Genomic DNA, 18800 nt, shown 5'->3' on the forward strand with positions numbered 1-18800 from the left:
CCCAGAGGCACCTATGTGGGTCCACTGTGTTCCCTGTCATCATCCTTCTGTTTTTTCTCATTTTGGCCAAGGGCAGGCTCCCTGGGGCGGGTTGGGAACAACTGCAGAGATATTAGTGATTCATAGGTTTGTATAGTGTTTTATACTTTGCAAAGCACTTTATTAGCTCATACCTGTCCACTCACATGAAACTCGTGTAGGCCCTGGGAAGCCTAGGGTAACTCTCGCCGTGCCCTCAAATGAAGCACAGAGAGGTTGTTTCTCGCCCAGGCCATCAGGTGGTCTGGCTGGGCCTTGGGTCCCCACCTATGGACGCCTCTAGGGTCCAAGATGAGATCAGAAGGGTCTCTTTTATCCATCTCTTCCTGGCCTCCCTTTTCCCCTTCTAGGTCCCTCTCCACTCCTCAGGTTGGTGCTCTCACTTCTTGAAAGCTCTAGGCTCCCCAGGCTCCCCACTGGCTCCTGGTACTACCGAGGTCAGCTGAGAAAGAGCAGGAGATGGAGGCAGGCAGCGCAGGCTGCAGATGTGAGGGATGCAGGGTCAGGCCCGGAGAGGGCTCAGCCTGGAGGCTTCCAATCTCGGATTCTCCTGTCTTGTGGTCATCTGTTTGTCCATCACCCCAGGACAGGGCAGACAGAGGGGCACAGCACTGGGGACCCCAGAGCCCAGCTTCCCTCGGCCTGGGGAACATCACAGCATTTCAGTGTCGGTCACATTTTAAACTGATCAGCCTTTGTATAATGTTTTTTAAATCATTTCTAAATAAAACAAAAATACAGAGTGTGTTGTTTCCTTGGGATATGGGAACAAGGATCAGGTTCTGGGAGTGGCCTTAAGAACCTTCTGGGACAAGGGGAACAAGGTGCTTTGGGGTGTCTGGTAACTGTCCCATGCATCTCATCTCCCAGCTCAGCAATCGGATGTCTCCTCTCTCCAAAAGACTGGCCCTGGAGGCCCAGTGTTACTGGGGTTCCCGGAACACAGCCTGATAATGCCCCACTGGGATCCAGGATGACAGAGCAATCTCCCCTAGGAGGAGTATGGGGAAGGTCACTGTGGCTAGGTCTTCTCTGAAGCCAAGGCATATGGCACCATAACCAAAGACAAAAGCAAAAAGCCTGGTTCTCAGCAATAAGGGCCAGACGAGAGGTCACGTCAGCAGTCTTGGGGTCTTACCAGGAATCTTGGCCTGGTTTTGGAAGCCAGTGCCGGAGAGGGCTTCCCCAGGACCCAGACCGCTGAAGAAGCTATGGGGTGGGGGTGAGCACGAAGGTTTGAGCTGCTGTGGGTGCAGGCTGAGAAGTGAACAATTTCGGAGGGAGCTAGAGGCCAGCCGGTGCCCCATCCATAGTCCTCCGTGACCTCCTCGACTCTCCGAGCGTCTCCTGGGCACCGGGGGTGGAAAGAGACCACAAGAGACGAACCAGGTGAAGGCGGACAGAACGACAGCTGGCAGCGGGCAGTAACTGCGGAGGGCGGCTTGTCAGTACCAGGAGGTGCAGGCGATGAGGAAGCGCACATCGTCCAGCGGCCCCCAGGGACCGGGTTCAGGCTGGGGCCGCTCAGGGGCCTCGGGCGCCCCGGGTTGGGGTTGGGGTTGGGGTTGGGGCTCGGGCTCGGGCTGGGGCTGGGGCTGCACCTGCTCCGGGGCGCCCTGGCCGCCGCTCAGCCGAGCGCCCATGGTCTGCAAAGAGAGGCCGTCAGGTGTGGGCCAGCCGCATGCCACCCAGCCTCCCCGCCCCGCTCCGGCCCGGCCCTGCCCTCACCTCGCGCCGCCCGAGCCTCGGGTCTCCAGAATCCCAGCGCCGGCGTCAGGGCTTCGCAAGCAGCGTAGCGACGCCGGGAGGGGCTGGCGTCGTGACCTCACAGCGCGTCGACCCCGCCCCCCCCCGCCCGGCGCAGCGCCGCTCCACATCCCGGGGGCGGGCCCGGCAGACCCGACTCCACCCACCAGCCACCGGCCAATGCCGCTCCAACGTCCCGGGGCCCGCCCCGCACACAGCCCGGAGACACACAGGACTCCTCCAGACGCTTCCCACACCCACTGGAGCTACTGAGGGAAGTTGCTCGGACCTTGTCCGGGGCAGCTGGCAGCCAGGTCAGCGACCTCTGTCCACCTCGGTCCAAGGAGACAAAACTGCCGTGTAACCAGGTGCCCCAGACCCCTTACAGGTCCTCATACCTGCCCCGAGGCCAGCTGGAACAGATTCTCATTCCTTGAAGCCCGGAAGTATGAGGCTGAAGTTGTATGGAAAATGCGAGAACTACAGTAGAGAGAGTGCTGCTTCCTCTTGCCCTGGGAGGAAGCCACCCATCCTGATCATGGGGGAGGACAGTGGGAGATTGTGAAACTGACGCTGTGTGTGCATCCTACCCACTTTCCCCCAGAACAATGCTAAGGAAGGAGGGTTGCAGGCCCAGGCCCCCAAACAACACATTCAAGAATAGCCAGAGGAAGCTGCCCTTTAATGGGGGTGGTACAGCAAACAGAGCGGGTCAGTCAGGAGCCCTTAAGGCCTGACAGCACAATATGGCAGATTTTTGCAGTAACTGTAGATTCAGATGGGCACAGGTGAAAAGCTGGGCATCCAGCCACTCAGTCCCAGTGAGCTCTTTGCCAACTCCCTGCTAGCAACCAAAACAGACTGGGTGGGGCATGGAGGGAGCCAAAGTCCAGAGCCAGGAATCCACAGAACAGCATGGAAGGTGACTCAGGTGAGGCTAGGGAGAGAAGAAGGAATACTGTCAGTAGGTGCTTCTCAGAGCACACCTCATATTCCTGAGATGCCTGCCTCCACCCTTACCGCTTTGTTCCAGTTCAGCCCTGAACAGCCACACTCAGAGCACCCCCACCAGATTACACTGCTTCCTTGAGTCACAATCCAGTCTAGAACTCTTCGGTGCTTAAAAACTAAAAGTAACTCCTTCCCCACTCAACTCAATAATTTGTTCAAACTTATTGATCATAAACCAGAACCTCAGAGGTCAAGTCCAACAAACATCAGAGAAGGGAGTAAGGGGATTCAAAAGAGAAGGGGCATGTCCAGACCACAAATACTCCAGTGGTAGGAATGGGGCCAGAACATTCTTCCTAGAGGTAATAATTATGTGTACAATTATAAAACTGGAATATGTATTTCTAATTACCTACCTGAACCCATCATTATGAGCTCTCATGGGCACCTCGAATCAATGCGTTCAAAACCAAAGGAAGCCAATGAGTTTTGGCTCTTCCTAATACCCACCTCTTTACCTTATCTAACTGCACGAGCTAGGATCACCGTATGCTGACCTGTGTTGGGGACTGTGGGCAATTCTGCCTGACTTTAAGAGCAATTTCTGAAGCTTCACTGTTAAATACAACATTTACTGTAGTTTTTTGGTAGGTACCAATTATCAGGCTGCAGAAATTTCTTTCTGTTCTTAGGCTGCTAAGAGGTTTTAAACTTTGTTTTTTAATTAAATGATTGTGTACATACTGTCTTCTTTGTCAGATTCTATGTTCCACAAGGGCAGGGAGGGTGCATTTTACTCATCAGCCCATCATGACTGTTTGGCATAGCAGATGTTCAAAAAAAGAGCTATTGAACAAATGACAAAACCACTGGTACCACTTTCCCATTCAAACCCTTTCAACTGCTCTCTCAATGCTGATTCCCCATCAGAATCACCCAGAGAAACTTATTAAAATAAACCACACATGGTTGGGTCTCACTCCAGACTTAGGCGATCAGTAAGTGAGGGGTGATGGCAGGAATCTACATTAACAAGCATCACAACACAGACTAAAGGTCAAAATCACAGGCCTACAGCCAAAACTTCTTGATGTGGCCATTCAGGGTCTTTGACACTCTGGCAATGCAACCCTTCCTCTTCACACTCTCCACACTTCCCCATCTCAGGGTCTGTCTCAAGTGCTTCCCCACTTCATCTCTGCGTATTCAAATACCTACTCATTCCCCCGGGGTCCAGACTAACTGATGTGTCCTGCACAAAACCTTCCTGGATACCACAGTGTCTCACTGGAGCTTCCTGAGCCACTTAGGGAATAGGGCTCAATGCACAGCAGGTGAACGAATGAATGAAGAAGGGAGAATGAAGGATAATTTTGGCTGTTTTAAGTAGGGGGTCTGTTACTGGGTGCTTGCTCTACTCTGGCGTTCCCCTCCTCACAGACTCCTGTGATACTTGAGGGTGGCATATGCCTCGAGAAGAATCCTCCATGGGAAGGGTGAATATCCACACCTGCTGCTCTTCCAAAGGAAGAAGAGATTCCAGAGACTCACACCCCAGACTCTCCAGGGTTAGGGCCCAAGAACCCACTTTTTTCTTAAAAGCACAGAAATTCAGACAATTGTGATTTTGATACAACCCCACCCCCAACAAGCCCCTTAGGGTCTCCTCAGTTCCTAAGAGCAGCTTCCCCTCCTTCCCTCTGTAAACAGCTCTTTTTGTCTCAGGCTCTGGGCTGATGGCTGGGGACGTGGATACACAAGCAGCCACAGACAACAAAACAATGTGGTGAGAAAATAAGATAGCCCAGAGAGAAGCATGGCTGAGCTGCGCCTTCAGAGATGGCGACGAGCAGACATTCAGGCAACGCTTGCTGGCTGTGCCCCGTGACCCCCCTCAGCAGCGCTGCAGGTGTGCCCTCCCACACGAGGAGAACCTACCAGTATGAATGCAGAGTGGCTCCCATTCTAGCTGCCATCTCCTTCCCCTACCCTCAAAAGGCAGAAGAGAGGCCCACATACCTGTCGATGAGGGAATCCCGCATGCTGGTAGCAATGGTGCTCGGCTGGGCTTCGTTCAGCTTGAAGACACTCTCCACCACTGACAGCTCTGTGCTGGTTGTGTCCAGGCCACAGAAGGCACACCAGTCGTTCACCACCATCCCAGCGGCAATCACCTCACTGCCTCGGTTCACAGTGCCCGCCTGCCAAGGGATGGCTCAGTGTGGCTCATGGCACCAAAAGCCAAAGTCTTGCCGCTCCCCGATGAGGACATTCCCCACACCCTGCTCCCTGCCCTGCAAACCCAACTGCAAACTGTGACGCGTGGTAACGCAGATCCTTAACACTGGGCGAAGGATCTGCCTCAGCAGGAGACGGAGGTCAGAGAAAGGAATGCTTACCACAAGGGGGACCTGAAGAAGAGAGGACAGCTCATCTTGGTCTTCAATTGAAGTCTTCGGATGTACCAGGCCTCCCTGATTGCTAAAGACAGAGTAGCTTCCTACTAGCACCTGGTCAGCCACTGTCTGTCTGAAGACTTCCACCTTGAGCACATCAGCCAGGATTTCTTCTGTTTCCTGTTAGCCAAAGGCATGGTACTCAGTCCAGAACTTGCAGGTCAAAGAACGCAGGGCCCTCCATGCCCAGAACCACCCAGGACTTGGCTCTCTACGCCCCTCATTCCTCTGCTACGTAGCTGCATATGGAAGCTTCGCACAGAAAAAGGAGGGAATATAGCTTGGAGCAGAGTCTAGACCTGCTAGGGAGCCCCTTATATCTGTGCATGCCCTGAGTAGACAGGCTGGTCTCCACATCACTCTCTTCTCTCTAACCCACACTCAGGAGTTCAACTGTCAATTATCTCTCCTGGCGTTGGTTGCAGGATGGGATGGGTCCATCTCCCTGATTCTGAAGGATTAATAGCCTTCTCAGCTTCTTTCTGGCACTGACCACACCACAGAAGGCCTCTATTATTACTATCCAATGAGTGTCTGACATGAGACAGCCCAAGTATAAAGAGAAGCCACAAGAGACACCCCTAAGTCCTGCCTGATAGGCAAAAACAGTGACTAACCCCTGACTATGCTGGTCCTGTGACTCCTGGGCCAAATCAGGCTATCTTACCCTGTCCAGGTCTGGGTGAACCAAGGCCACGTAGTCGTTGCAAGTGGTGACGTTGCCCAGGGCTGAGAGCCGCTCCTCCACCCGCCGGATCTGCACTGAGTCTGGGAGGCAGTTGCGAATGTGCTGCAGTTCCTGGTCGGTGGTGTTGTTGGGCACCAGGAGACCGTGTCTATTCCCTAGAAAGACCCAAATTAGGAGGGAGGGCGAGACTGGACCACAAATACATAAGATGCCTGCTAAGCTCTGGGAGCTGAAGACAGCCCAGTTAGCTTCCCTAGGAAAGCAGTTAGGCCCAGACCCCACCAATCTACTGATCCATGCAACACCCAGGGGGACCAGGAATCCCACTGGGCAGACCAGAGATAGCCCAGGAATCTGTCCCAACACACCCCGCCCACTTTGCCATCATCAACCAGGGGGAACCAGGACTAGCAAGAGGAACTCTTGGCATTAGTTGTATATTTTGCTACTTAAAAATTGAGGTAACACTACACATTTATTTTAAAGACTAAATTTTTAAAGACTAAATTTTTAAAAAGAATGCCAATACCACGTGTTGGCAAAGATACATGGAACAACCAGTAGGAGTGTAAATTGGTCAACCACTTCAGATGATTATCTGGCATCACCAGCTACATATATTCACATACCCTGTGACCTACACATTCCTCTCCGAGGTATTACATATCCAACAGAAACAAGTCCATGTGTTCACTGAAAGAGCAACACTATTCACTGTAGAACGAACTGAAAACTATTCAAATGCCTACTGTCAAATGAATATACTGTGGTTGAATATACTGAATATACTTACACAAAATGCAATAAGAATGAACAAACCACAATTATATTGTGACAATAACTAAACCTCCACCTACCATTGCAAGAACACAACTCTGAACTTCTGAACTCCGAGTTACACACATTATAAAAAAAAAAACACCAAGCATCACGTCCAAAGGTCACGATTAGGGATAAGAGTGTTTGGCCTGAAGAAGAAAATACTGAGGCCAAGGTAATCAGGCTTATGATAAAAAAAAATAAAAGAACAAACTCCTACATGGCCCCAGTGAACAGAACTAGTAGGAAAGGGTGATAGTAAAGAAATAAGGGGTGACAGTGCGACAGACCCAGCTCATAGAAAGGACCAATGGTCAGACTCAACAGTGATGGGAAGTGGGGGAGTATGACAGGGATACCACTCAGAGACATGGTAAAGGGGATTAGGATTTAAATGGGTAACTGAACAGGATGACCTAGAATCTTAGCTTGTCATTTTGTAGTGGCAGAACTGGCTCCTCAGAAAGAGGAAGCAACTTGCCTAGAGTCAGTGGCAAGGGAGAGATGACATTTCAGTGTTCCCTCACACTAGGTGTGGAACCTGGTGAGTCACTTGGGTTCTTTGGATCTTAGCTTCATTAGTCAGATTAGGCAATAATGCCTACCTGCCAGGGTCTTCCAGAAGAAGGAAAGAAATTAAGTGTAAGAGTGAAAGTACTTAATGTTATCTGTTATTCTGTGATCCCGAAGCCTTGGCCCGTGTCAGATCAGCGGACACTTTAACTGGGTCCAGCGCACGCCTGAGAGATTCTCTAGACTCTGGACATAATGGAAGAAAGACTGGAAACCCAAGGGTCACTCGGGGTTCCCTCTAAGGCTACAATTAAAGGCTCTGAGCGGCTCCACACCCTCGCTCCGCGTCTTCCACCCGGCTTACCCACACACATGCGACCGATGATGCGGCAGCCGGCGATGGACGCGTGCACCACGGGGATGGTATCAGCGAGCTCACCCTCGAACACACTGTAGGAACAGGGACTCAGTGGTCACAGGGCTGAGGGGTGTGAGCCCTCACTCTGCCGGAGCTCCCGACTCCCAGCACCCTCCCCGCCATCCAGCCACCCCACTCCCACGGGCCCCGGGGCTCCCGCCGCACCTGTAGAAGTTCTCTGACCCTCCGATGGCCACTAGGCAGTAGGTGTTGGTGAGTTTGGCAAAGCAGCCGATCTCACAGTTGTTCTCGAAAGACGCTCTGACCGCCATGAGGCCTAAGGGCTGCGGGACCGGGAGTTTAGGGCCCGCGGATCCGATCCCGGCCCTGGGTCTGGGTTCGTCGGCCTCGGCCCCTCTGGCCCCGCTGCGACCACGCCCCTCTCGGCCCCTCAAATCTCGGGTCCCGCCCACTGGGCCCCTCTAGACTCTCTAGCCCCGAATCCTCTGGCTCCTACCACTAACGATGCGGGGAGTCCGGACCTGTCCCTTCCGGTGTTCCTCCACACCGGCTCACCGATCGACCACAAAGTCCGCACGCGGCAAACGCTTCTACTCGGCCCTAAGTAGGTTTCCGTTTCCGCCTCCGTCCAGGGAGACTTCCGGGAGGGCACGGCGCACCCCGCCACGCAGGCGGCAACCGTAGCTCCACCCCCTGGGAGGACTCTATGGTTACAAGTGGAAGGGCCCGGACCCCACTTGGCCCCGCCCCAAGCATGATCTCATTCATCAATTCATTCATTCATTCATCCATCCATCCATCCATCCATCCATCCATCCATCCAGGAGCTTTTTAGGAGATACAATTGACCGAGACCCTGGCTGGTGGGATGCGAGGCACAAGAGAGGAGAAACCAGGGCTGTCTCGTAGAGACACGATGAACTGAAGATGATGAAGATGCTTACTGAAGTAAAGCCTAAGAAGGAAGAGCAGGTGTGAGGAAGGTGACGGGCCGAGCTTGAGGTGCGAGACAGACGTCCAGGCCAGATCTGGAGCCCAGGGGAGAGTGAAGGACTGAGATTTGGGGCTGAAGCCTGGGGTGGATGAGGTCACCCATGGAGCCGTCCAGTGGGGAGAAATGAGACCAGGACAAAGGCTGGGGAAGGAGGCATGGCCAGCGAAGTAGAAGAAACCAGACTGAAGAAGGTACTGGAGAGAGGGGAGGGTAAATGGGCAACGGTGTGGGTCCTGACTGACTGCCGCTGTGTGCGCCTTGCATGTGCTTGAGCACTCAGTCAGCAGCCACTTTCTGCCCCCGAGATAGATGGTGGCAGTCAAGGGACCTGCTCTCATGGATCAGAGGAACTTAATCTACATTTTGTAGACTCCACAAAAGCCCCAGGGCCTCTAAGAATGTCACAGTGAAAGTAGAGGGGGCCTGGAGCCTCTGTCCTCCCCTCCCCCCACACCCCCAGCCCTTCTGCAGCCATCCACACTCCCTCAGGGACCCCTCCATAGTTGGACTGAATGGTGCCCTTTCCCAGCCCTCAACATGCAGTTCCATAACTCCGCCTTTCTCGGAATACGCCAGGCTGTCACTGGGTCATAGCATATCTGCCTTTATTGATTTGTATTGTGTAAACTGTCCCAGGCAGGTAGTAAGCTCAGGAAAAGGATGTACAACCTGTCAGAGCCTGTGCTTCTAGGGACACTCAGCAAAATGATGTGTGAGCCTGTGCGTGTGTCAGAGTCTGAGTATCCATGCCCTCTACATCCTCCCCAGCTCATCTCAGACCCACCCCTCCAGTCCTCCCCCTGGCCTCTCTTCATCTGCTTCCTTCTGCCAGGAATTCCTCTTCTCCTCCATCCATCCAATCCTCCCCATCCTTCAAGGCCTGGCTCAAAGGCTGCCTCCTTTGAAACTGCTCATCACTCCACCATCACCACCACTCTCTGCCCTTCCTTCTCCACCATCCTGTCACTGGTTAGCCTTTAGTTAGATACAGCTCTGTCTTGCCCGCCAGTGGTTTATGCATTTAATCCTTGTCTCCCAGGAACTGAGTCTGATTCACTTGTCAGCCCTGTGGTATGCTCAGTACAGGGCCAGGTACACAGCTTAGGTCAAAGAAGATACTGGTTGGTGTGCATGCCTCTGTGTGTGTGTGTGTGTGTGTGTGTGTGTGTGTGTGTGTGTGGTTATGTGCATATTTATCACCTGTGGATCCGGAGGGGTCTACTGTGTGCACTGAACGCATGGATTTTGTGTAGCCATTCATTTAGCCATATAACACTTATTGAGTACCTGTAACTAGAATTTTGAGTATTTGGGTTTATCACATGGACCTTTGTGTACTTACTGTGCATCATGGGTGTGCAGTTCGTGGATGTGAACCCTGTCAGTGTATTGTGTAGGCATTTGGGGCTTCTCTGTGATGTGCGTATTTTGTGTGCATGGACATGTGAACACTTGATAACAGTGTGCCATGTGCAAAAACACAATCTTAAGAGTCAGAGACGTGGGTTTGGGCGCTGGCTCTGCCACTGACTTGGATCTGACTCCAAGCAAGCCATTGAACTTTCTGGGCCTCAGCTTCCATATTTATAAAATAGGGAAGATAATACCTATGACCTTAGAAATGTATACCTCCTAGAGGTCTATCTTGTAGGATATTGTGAGGATGAAGGATGAGAATTAACCGGTGTGAAGTGCCCAGCACAGTAGCAAATGGCAGGTACTGTGGGTTCCATTTCTGGGTGTGTGCGTGTGTGTGTGTGTGCATAAACAATCCTGAACCCAGTGAGTGTCTAACCTGGGCTTCTAGACACCCTCTACTCCCCATGCAGCCCCTGCTGGAGCACCCCAGAGTCTGGAACCTTGGTAAATCTAGAGTCTAAGTAGATAGTGGAGGGACACATCCCTGCTGGGAGTAGGACTAGGACTCAAAGCGGCTTCGGAGCAGCTTGAACTTGGACTTGTTGTACTTAGTGATGAGGTCCAGTTTGCTGTGGCCCAGGGTCAGCCGCTTCTCATCCCCAAACAGGCCATTGTTACTACCATTGTGATGTCCACCTGTGGGGACTCCAGGGAGGCCAGGCTCAGATCCTTGCCTGGCGCCCTGCAACTGATGATACTTGGTGATGAGGTCCAGCTTGCTGTGGCCCAGGGTCAGCCTCTTCTCATCCCCAGAGCCCACTCCAGCCTTTCGAGCAGTGCTTGGTCTGGGGAGACCATTGGACCCAGGACCCTCGCCCCGGAATGGGCCAAACTTTGTGATGAGGTCCAGCTGGCTGTGGCCCAGGGTCCGTCGTCGCTCATCTTGACCCTGCTTGCCAGCCCTGGCTGAGGAGCTGGCTTCAGGGGGCACTCTGGGGCCCCCAGCCTTGGGGGACTGTACCAGGAGGTCCAGTTGGCTGCGGCTGTAGTTTGCGGACAGTCTCTTGTCCTCTGGGATTCGATTGCCAGGTCTGGGGGAACCCGACTCAGGGGTACCCCCAGCACCCTGGGTCTGGGGCAGGAGATCCAGCTGGTTGTATCTCTGGTTTGGAGACAACTTCCTGTCCTCTGGGGCCTGCTCTCCAGGCCAGAGGGAGCCTGAGTTGGGGTTAACCCCAGAATCAGGGCCTCCAGCTTCTCTGGCTCTGGGGAAGGGGACGAGGAGATCCAACTGGCTCTGGCTCTGACTCATAGACACCTTCTTCTCCTCCACTGTCTCCAGGGCTGGGCCAGGTACCCAGCGACCTCGTTGGGGTCTACACTCCTGGCTTCCCAGGAGCCCATTCTCTGGGAGCCGGGACAGGGCTACAGTACCCTGGGGGAAGGGGAGCAGGGGGCGTTGGCGAGCAAGCAAAGGTGATCCCACTGCTAGGGTCAAGGGGCTGGCACCATTGTGGTTGAGGGCAGGAGAGGACTGGGACCATGGGGACACCCCCAGCTTGCCTAGATTGGACCTGTAGGGCCCTAGCAGGGAGCCATGGTTTGGGTCTGACAGCTGGCATTGCAGAGAGGGCTGGCCACTGGCCTCGCGGCGGGCAGGGCCCAGGGATGAGGACGCCATACCCATGTCACTGCAGCCACCATCTCCTGGTGGAGCGAGGTAAGAGGAATGGCCCATTAGAGGTGAGTGTTTGATGCTGCTGAGGCTGGTGCTGGAGGGTGAGGAGGATAAGGGGCTTGGCATACCACGCCCAAAGCCCACGGCTGCTGGGGGAGGACACAGTGCCCTGCGAGATACGGGATCCTCGCCACCGCAGAAGCCCTCCACAGGCCGAGACTCGGCATACAGACAGCGGAACTCCCGGTCAAAGTCTTCCACGATGCGGCCCCTCAGCTGCAGCACCATGCTAGTGTGGGCCTGGCTGCAAAGCCAGGTGAAGCTGGGGGCAGAGGGTCAGGGTCAGAAGGCAGAATGCAGGACCCTGGGGTTAGGCAGGGGTCACAACCAGGGGAGCGTATCAAGACAACTCTACCACCATGAGGACCCAATTGAGGGGGAGGGGGGTACAGAGCTCTGACTTAAGAGTCTGTGCTAGTCCAAGCTCAGCTTAGAGGACTTGGGCCCATGGTTTCCCATCTCAGGGCCTCATCTCCCATCTGTAAAAGGGACTATGGTGAGATTCCCTGAAGTCCGTCCAGTTCTGAGGTGCAAAGGCATTAAAGCAATCCTTCCACAGAATGAGCTCCTCTAGGTCCCAGCCTGGGGCTGTCTTGCTCCCCACACTACCCCCTGAGCCCTGCGCAATGCCTGGCACGTGGCGGTTGCTCGGTCCATGTTGGAAGGGATGGATAGATGGAGGCCAATTCAAGCCGCCAGATCCCGGGTGCCCTCACCAGCCATGGCGCAGCCCCCGGCCCCTTTCTGCCCTGTCCACATGCTCACCTGTAGCTGCCCGCCACCACCTGCTCGCAGTCAATGACGACAAACTTCTCCAGGGCCTGCCCCGTGAAGCGGCGGCCTGCCTTGCTGCAGTATGTGTCCCCACACGTGCTCCGCACACGCATATTCTGGGCCAAGAAGGGAAGGAGGTTGGGTGGTGCCCTAGAGAGAATGGGGCTCAAGCCATGTCTAAATCCCATGCAGTCTCTAACCTTAAACAGCTAAGGGAACTCAATCGCCCACTCCCATCGACCTCCAATGCTTACTGACCACCCAACTGACTCTTCTGCCCTCCCTGACTCCCCGCCTCCCCACCCCCCGTAACCGCCCCTGTTCCTCACTGACCGGCAGGTGCCCCCCATTGAGGTCCATCTTGTAGCACATCTCCAGGAAGTGCCTGAGGTGCTCCTGAGCCAGAAGCAGGTAGACGGGGACACCACGCCGGCTCGAGGCCTCCATGAGGTCACACAGAAGCTCCATGTCAGTGAACACATCCATCACCACAGCCACCACCTGGGGGATGTAGGGGAAACTCAGCCCTGCCTGGAACACTGGCCAGCCCAGGGGTAGGAGCTGGGGTCCCAGGAAAAGAGAACTGGGCTTAAAATCAGGAGGCCGGAGCCTGTGAGAATATCTGGACTGGAAGGGCTTTTAGCAACAGCCTAGCTCAGGGGTTCTTAATTTCGATACAGGGAGGTTCCACTGTCTCGAATGCCCAGAATATGCTTGGAAGTTTCTGAGTGCATATTTTTGAGGACAGAGTGTTTATCTGTCATAAGCTTCTCAAAGATATCTGTGGGGAGACTGAGGCCCAGAGTGGGGGAGTCAGAAGCAGAACCCAGACCCCGATTCCCAGTGCCCCTTATACTCTCCCACTAGCTCTAGGCCTAGCTCTGTCGGAGGTTCCCTCCTCAATAATTAGAGCTGCAAGACAGTTATTGGGATCCTCAAGCCCTTTGCCAGACCTGCCTCAGTTTCCCTGTGAAGCTGCAGAGGTCTGGCATGGTATCTTATCCCCACAGACTCCCTCACTTCCACCCACACAAGGTGGGACCAAGTTTTGTGCTCAGTTGTGGGGCTGGGGCTTGTGGTCTCCTCCTACAATGGACTGCCTCAGAGAAGTCCAGAAAAACCCCTTGCACCATCAAGCCGCCAACTGCCCTTTTTTCCCCTTGCATATATGTGCTGTGAGAACTGCCTCTCCTCCTCCAGGCTGAGACACAAGAGGTGCAAGGCAAAGTGATCCAGTTCTGGAGCCAGACAGAACGGGATTCAAATCTGCACTCTGCTACTTCCAAGTGATGCGGCCTTGAGCGAGTTGCTTTAGCTCGGCAGGCCTCAATCTCCTCATCCGTTAAATGGGGACAATGATAGCTATATGTTGTAATTCTGGGGGTTATATGTGAAAATACTCAACACACGACAGGCACTCAATAAATGTTCCCTTCCTCTTGCCTGCTTGACAAATAAGGATGTTGGCCCACAGGAAAAGGAAGCACTTCCCAAGGTTACTCTGAGAGTCCGTGGCAGTCCAGAGTGGAAGCATGGCTCCTGGCCCAGAGGGTGGGGGTGTGGGGGTCTAGATGGGGTAAGGAGGCAAAGTGCTGGAGGATGCCTCCTTGGCACAGGCCTGGCCAGGGGTGGGGGGAACAAAGTCAGGCAGGGAAGATCAAAGGGGCAGGAGTGACGACAGCAGCCACCTCACTAATAACCCCATTCCCAGTGCCAATCAGGCCTGGCCCTCCCCTGCCTGGGGCACAGGCAGGTTTGCCAGGGAGGCTCTGGAGGTACCCGTGAGATCCCAGCATGCTGGCTCCTGATCTCTGCAGCAGGCACCCTCTGGGCTGCTCCCCCAGACAGAGACACTGAGCCTAACTCACCTCAGATCCTTCCTGGGGTCATCTGATTCATTCCCCTGCCTCCAGAGTCAGAGATCAGGGCTCAGGAATGAAGCTATGTTAGTCTGTGGCTGGAGCTTTCCCAGGTACCGACCACCCATACCAGCTCTGCTGCTTCTCTTTCTCCTGAGCCCCTGCTCCCCATCCCTGAGCCCAGAAGCCTCCATTCCTCTTCCCTTTTGGTGCAAAACTACCTTTGGAGCCCAGTCCTCCACTGCCATGCTGAGGCCCAGGCACCAGTGCCCCTTCCCTGCTTCAGGCCCAGCTGGAGATGCGGTAGGTGAGGGGTGAGGTGTGACTGGGGATATGCACCAGGAGGCAGAGCCCCTTCCTCTCCTCCCTGAGCAAGTTCCAGCCCCCCTCTGGCCTCCGTTTTCTCCTCTGTAAGTCAAGGTGGTGACTCAAATGTTCACCAAGGTTGGAGTTCTTAGTTTGGGATCATAAACCTTTCTGAGAATCTGATGAAGGCCATGGACCCTCTCCCAAGAAAGATGCAGAGGGGAGCCCTCCCTGCAATATGCACAATTTTGCATGCATTTCCAGAACGTGTGTGGACTAATGCTCTTGAATGCCAAGGGGTTACGGAGGTAAACATGCCCACCCTCTAGAGCAGAGGTTCTCGTCCCATGCTGCCCCCTAAGCTGCTGTATGGCCTTGGGTTGGTCCCTTTCCCTCCCTGGGCCTCAGTTTCCACATCTGTGAAGTAAATGTCTGAAGAGATAAGGCCCTTACCGTGCGGGCCTGGCTGAAGAGAAAACGCAGAAGGTCCTTGATGTTCTTGGCCTTGTCCCGCTGAAAGTGGACCACAGCCTGGGTGGGGCTGAAGCCCGTGGCCTGTGGAACCTCAGGCCAGCCCAAGTCTAGGTCCGGGGGGTCTATGTCGGAGGCCATGGGGAAGTAAGTGCCCGAGGTGACTTCTGAGAGCAGGCTGAGGCGGTCAGGCCCTGAGGCTTCCAGTCCCTGGGTCTCACTGAGCTCAGGGCCCCCATGCACATGGCTGGTCATGTAGTCCACGTCCAGAGCGCTCAGGAAGGGCAGCTCCCGCTCCTCGGAGATGACCCGCAGGTAGGCAGCTTCGCCCCGCTCCAGGAGGGCGTCAGCGGCCAGCCGGGCAGCCTCACTGTGCTGGAGCACGAGTGGGGAGGCCTCCCGCCACCATGGCCGCTTCAGTTCCTCCACCCTGCCCCGCAGGGGTCCCGCCATGCCCTGGGCTCCCAAGTCCCCAGGCCCTAGGCTTCCGAACATGCCTGCCCACCTGGCTGCCCTCACCCTCCAGCAGGCTCCATGGGCTGCACGTTGGGGCTGGCTGCAGCAGGAGAGAAACACCAATCGAACCACTGCCTGCCTGCCCGCCCTGGATGTGCCAGGGCCCCCAACCTGTTGCCACCCTAAGTCAGAGCCATGCTCCGCCCCATTGCCCCTGGCCTCTAGAACTTGTCAGGTCAGCCTCACCTGTCTGCCTGCTGTTGAGACTCGCCCGCCCAGGGAAATGGCAGTGCCAGGCCCTTAGCACACACTCCTGCCCACCCCCACCCTGGCCCCACCCCAGCATCATCTGCCCCATCCCCACCAGGCTCCTAGCAAGCTTCCTCCAAACCCTGACCTTCCAGAGCCCCCAGGGAGGTTGGATTATGGTCCAGAGGTACCCAGGCCTGCTCAGGGATACACACACACACACACACACATACACACCAGGGTGGATAAATGACTCAAGACATGGAGATAAAGGCGCGAACACATAAGCAGATAGGCTGACACATGGACAGTCGACACATGGACATAAGAGTATAGGCTGACATACGCAGACCACACATTTTGATCAAACTCATGTAAACAGACCCAAATGCTAATTCAGAGTCGAGCCGTAACCCCAAACCACGGTGGCTATCCCAAGCCTTGACACACCTGCACACAGGCCCTAAATAAGAACCGAACAGAGTGTCACACACAACTGTCAAGGACATCAACACCTGTCTGTCCCCATCCGGACCTCTCTGCTCCCATAATGGCTCTGCCACTCTCTACCTTCGTAACTGTGACACTCACAGTCCCCTGCCCAACCCCCAACCCTGGCTCTGAGCCCATCCTCCAAGGATCTAGAGTGGTGGCTTTCACCTTAGATCCCAGGAATAGCTGAGAAATGTTAAAATGCAGATCCCCAGGCTCCACCCATCTGAGATTCAAATCGAGGAAGTCTGAGTAAGTTTCTGGAGCCTGTTTTTATACGTACCCCGGCGCACCTGGGGCAGTGGGCCCAGGCCCACACCGGAGAAATGCTCTTCCAGATAGCTAGGTTTCCAAAACCCTCCACTCCAGGGATGCTCTTGGCCTGGCATGGGGCACGCCGCAGCCTTCCTCCACAACTCAGGCGCTGAGTAGTAAATGTTAGTAAGAGAGGTTGTTTCAGGGGCGCCTGGGTGGCGCAGTCATTAAGCATCTGCCTTCGGCTCAGGGCGTGATCCCAGCGTTCTGGGATCGAGCCCCACATCAGGCTTCTCTGCTGGGGGCCTGCTTCTTCCTCTCCCACTCCCCCTGCTTGTGTTCCCTCTCTCACTGGCTGTCTCTGTCAAATAAATAAATAAAATCTTAAAAAAAAGAAAAAAGAGAGAGGTTGTTTCAGAGGATGCGGGGCACCTGCAAGGTCAGGAGGCAAACAGAGTAGGCAGGTTTCTGTTCTCTGCCCCCAACAAAGGCTAGAGTCCCAGAGTCCTCAGGAGCATGGGTAGGAGGCTTTGCTCAGGAGAAGAGGGGTCAGCAGATGGCAGTTAGTGAGGGAGGCAGGCCAGGCAGACGTGGTCACAACGGTGCACAGTGCCAGCTCGAGGTGTCCCACTTCTAAGGAGGGCAGGAGACCGAACACTATGTCTCACAACCTTGTATGATACTGATTGCACTTGCTTTATAAGGTCATGTTCAGACCAGACACAGATCCTATGTCCACAGAGCTTCACACGGGGCCCAACACATTCATGGCAGGGGGCAGAGGGATTGAGAGGTTCCCATGTCGAGCTGGGCCCTGGGACCAAAGATGAATGGGGATGTGCCTTTGTCTTTGAGGAGCCTGGAAGGGAGGAGCCCAGGGGTCAGGGTAAGGCCAGGAGGTGAAATGTGGGGCCATTCCATCACATTCCAGGGGCAGGGGCAGAAATTGGAGCACCAGGTGCTCTAAGGAGGCCCTTCCCTAGGGGAGGGGAGGCTGCGTGAGGGGCAGGAGGTTGAGTAAGCAGAGCCACCGTGGGAGGGTAATGAGCTGTGGGGGTATCCAAGGAGGCAGGGCCTTCATTAGGGCCTTATCTCCAGCTTTGTTTAAGGGGAGAAGAGGGGCCTATCTGGGTTGGAGAAGCGCTCCTGGGAGGGGAGGCAGCGCGATTCTGTGTTGCTGAGTTCCTGTGTTTATCCCTCAGTGTTTACACGTCTATCTGATGATACATATTTTTGGCTATCTTTTTAAAAATTATTCTTAATTGTGGCAAAATACATATAACATGAAGTTTACCATCATAACCATTTTTTAAGTGTACAGTTCAGTAGCATTCAGGACATTCATGTTGTTGTGCAATCATCACCACCTTCCATCTCCAGAACTTTTTCATCTTCCCCAGTCGAAACTCTGTACCCTTAATTAAACACCAACTCCCCGTTCCCTCCTCTCCCCCAGCCTCTGGTAACCACCGCTCTACTTTCTGACTCTATAAATATGACCACTCTAAGCATCTCATCTGAGTGGAATCAAACAGTAGTTGTCTTTTTGTGACCGGCATATTTCACTTCGCATAATGTCCTCCAGGTTCGTCCATGTTGGAGCAGGAATCAGAATTTCCTTCCTTTTTAAGGCTGAATAATATTCCATTGTGTGTCTATACCACATTGTGTGTCCATTCATCCACTGATGGACACTTGGGTTGTCTCCACCTTTTGGCTATTGTGAATAATGCTGCTTAAATGTGGGTGTACTAATTTGGCTCTAGATTTTTGTGGATTTCCCTCCATGCCCACGTTTGTATTAGATTCTCTCTCTCTCTAAGACTTTATTTGAGAGATAGCATGAGTGGAGGGAAGGGACAGAGAGAGAGGAACAAAAGATTCCCCACTTAGCAGGGAGCCCAATATGGGACGTGGGGCTTGATCCCAGGACCCCGAGATCACGACCTGAGCCAAAGGCAGACACTTAATCGACTGAGCCACCCAGGTGTCCCCCCGCCCCCGCCCTCTTTTTTAAGTAAGCTCTATGCCCAGTGTGGGACTTGAACTCACAACCCTGAGATCGGGAGTCACATGCTCTACCGACTGACCGACTGAGCCAGTCAGGCATCCCTAGATTCTATTTTTGTAAGTAAAAAAAAAAAGAGAGAGAACCAAAACAAAACAAAATGCAAGAAAACACTGAATATTGGTAATTTCATATGGTTCAACTCAACATACCTACACATGCCCATGCATAACCATACCTCTATGCAC

At 54.1% G+C, this 18800-nt stretch overlaps 3 protein-coding genes across 4 annotated transcripts; all 3 read right to left on the reverse strand.

The window, feature by feature from the left end:
* Positions 1–138: 138 nt before the first annotated feature.
* MMP24OS (MMP24 opposite strand) lies at positions 139–1892 on the reverse strand. The gene is made up of 2 exons (XM_040638233.1): positions 1768–1892; positions 139–1685 (listed from the first exon to the last, which is right to left on the reverse strand). Exon 2 carries the CDS (start codon positions 1680–1682, stop codon positions 1485–1487), a length of 198 nt encoding a protein of 65 aa, XP_040494167.1. The 5' UTR covers positions 1683–1685; positions 1768–1892; the 3' UTR covers positions 139–1484.
* Positions 1893–2448: 556 nt separating this feature from the next.
* Positions 2449–8251, reverse strand: EIF6 (eukaryotic translation initiation factor 6). Of its 2 annotated transcripts, none has more exons than XM_008698162.2 (7): positions 8113–8251; positions 7796–7914; positions 7577–7662; positions 5860–6035; positions 5136–5312; positions 4756–4937; positions 2449–2722 (listed from the first exon to the last, which is right to left on the reverse strand). In XM_008698162.2, the coding sequence occupies exons 2-7, from the start codon at positions 7900–7902 to the stop codon at positions 2713–2715; spliced, it is 738 nt and encodes a 245-aa protein (XP_008696384.1). In that variant the 5' UTR covers positions 7903–7914; positions 8113–8251; the 3' UTR covers positions 2449–2712. The 2 variants fall into 2 exon arrangements, with proteins under 2 accessions (XP_008696384.1, XP_008696383.1); XM_008698161.2 differs by having other exon boundaries at positions 8088–8243.
* A 917-nt stretch (positions 8252–9168) lies between these two features.
* Positions 9169–15759, reverse strand: FAM83C (family with sequence similarity 83 member C). The gene is made up of 4 exons (XM_008698159.2): positions 15075–15759; positions 12790–12957; positions 12448–12572; positions 9169–11944 (listed from the first exon to the last, which is right to left on the reverse strand). The coding sequence occupies exons 1-4, from the start codon at positions 15585–15587 to the stop codon at positions 10504–10506; spliced, it is 2247 nt and encodes a 748-aa protein (XP_008696381.1). The 5' UTR covers positions 15588–15759; the 3' UTR covers positions 9169–10503.
* Positions 15760–18800: the final 3041 nt, after the last annotated feature.

This window comes from Ursus maritimus, unplaced genomic scaffold (assembly GCF_017311325.1).
Source record: "Ursus maritimus isolate PB19 unplaced genomic scaffold, ASM1731132v1 scaffold_22, whole genome shotgun sequence".
Taxonomy (NCBI): domain Eukaryota; kingdom Metazoa; phylum Chordata; class Mammalia; order Carnivora; family Ursidae; genus Ursus; species Ursus maritimus.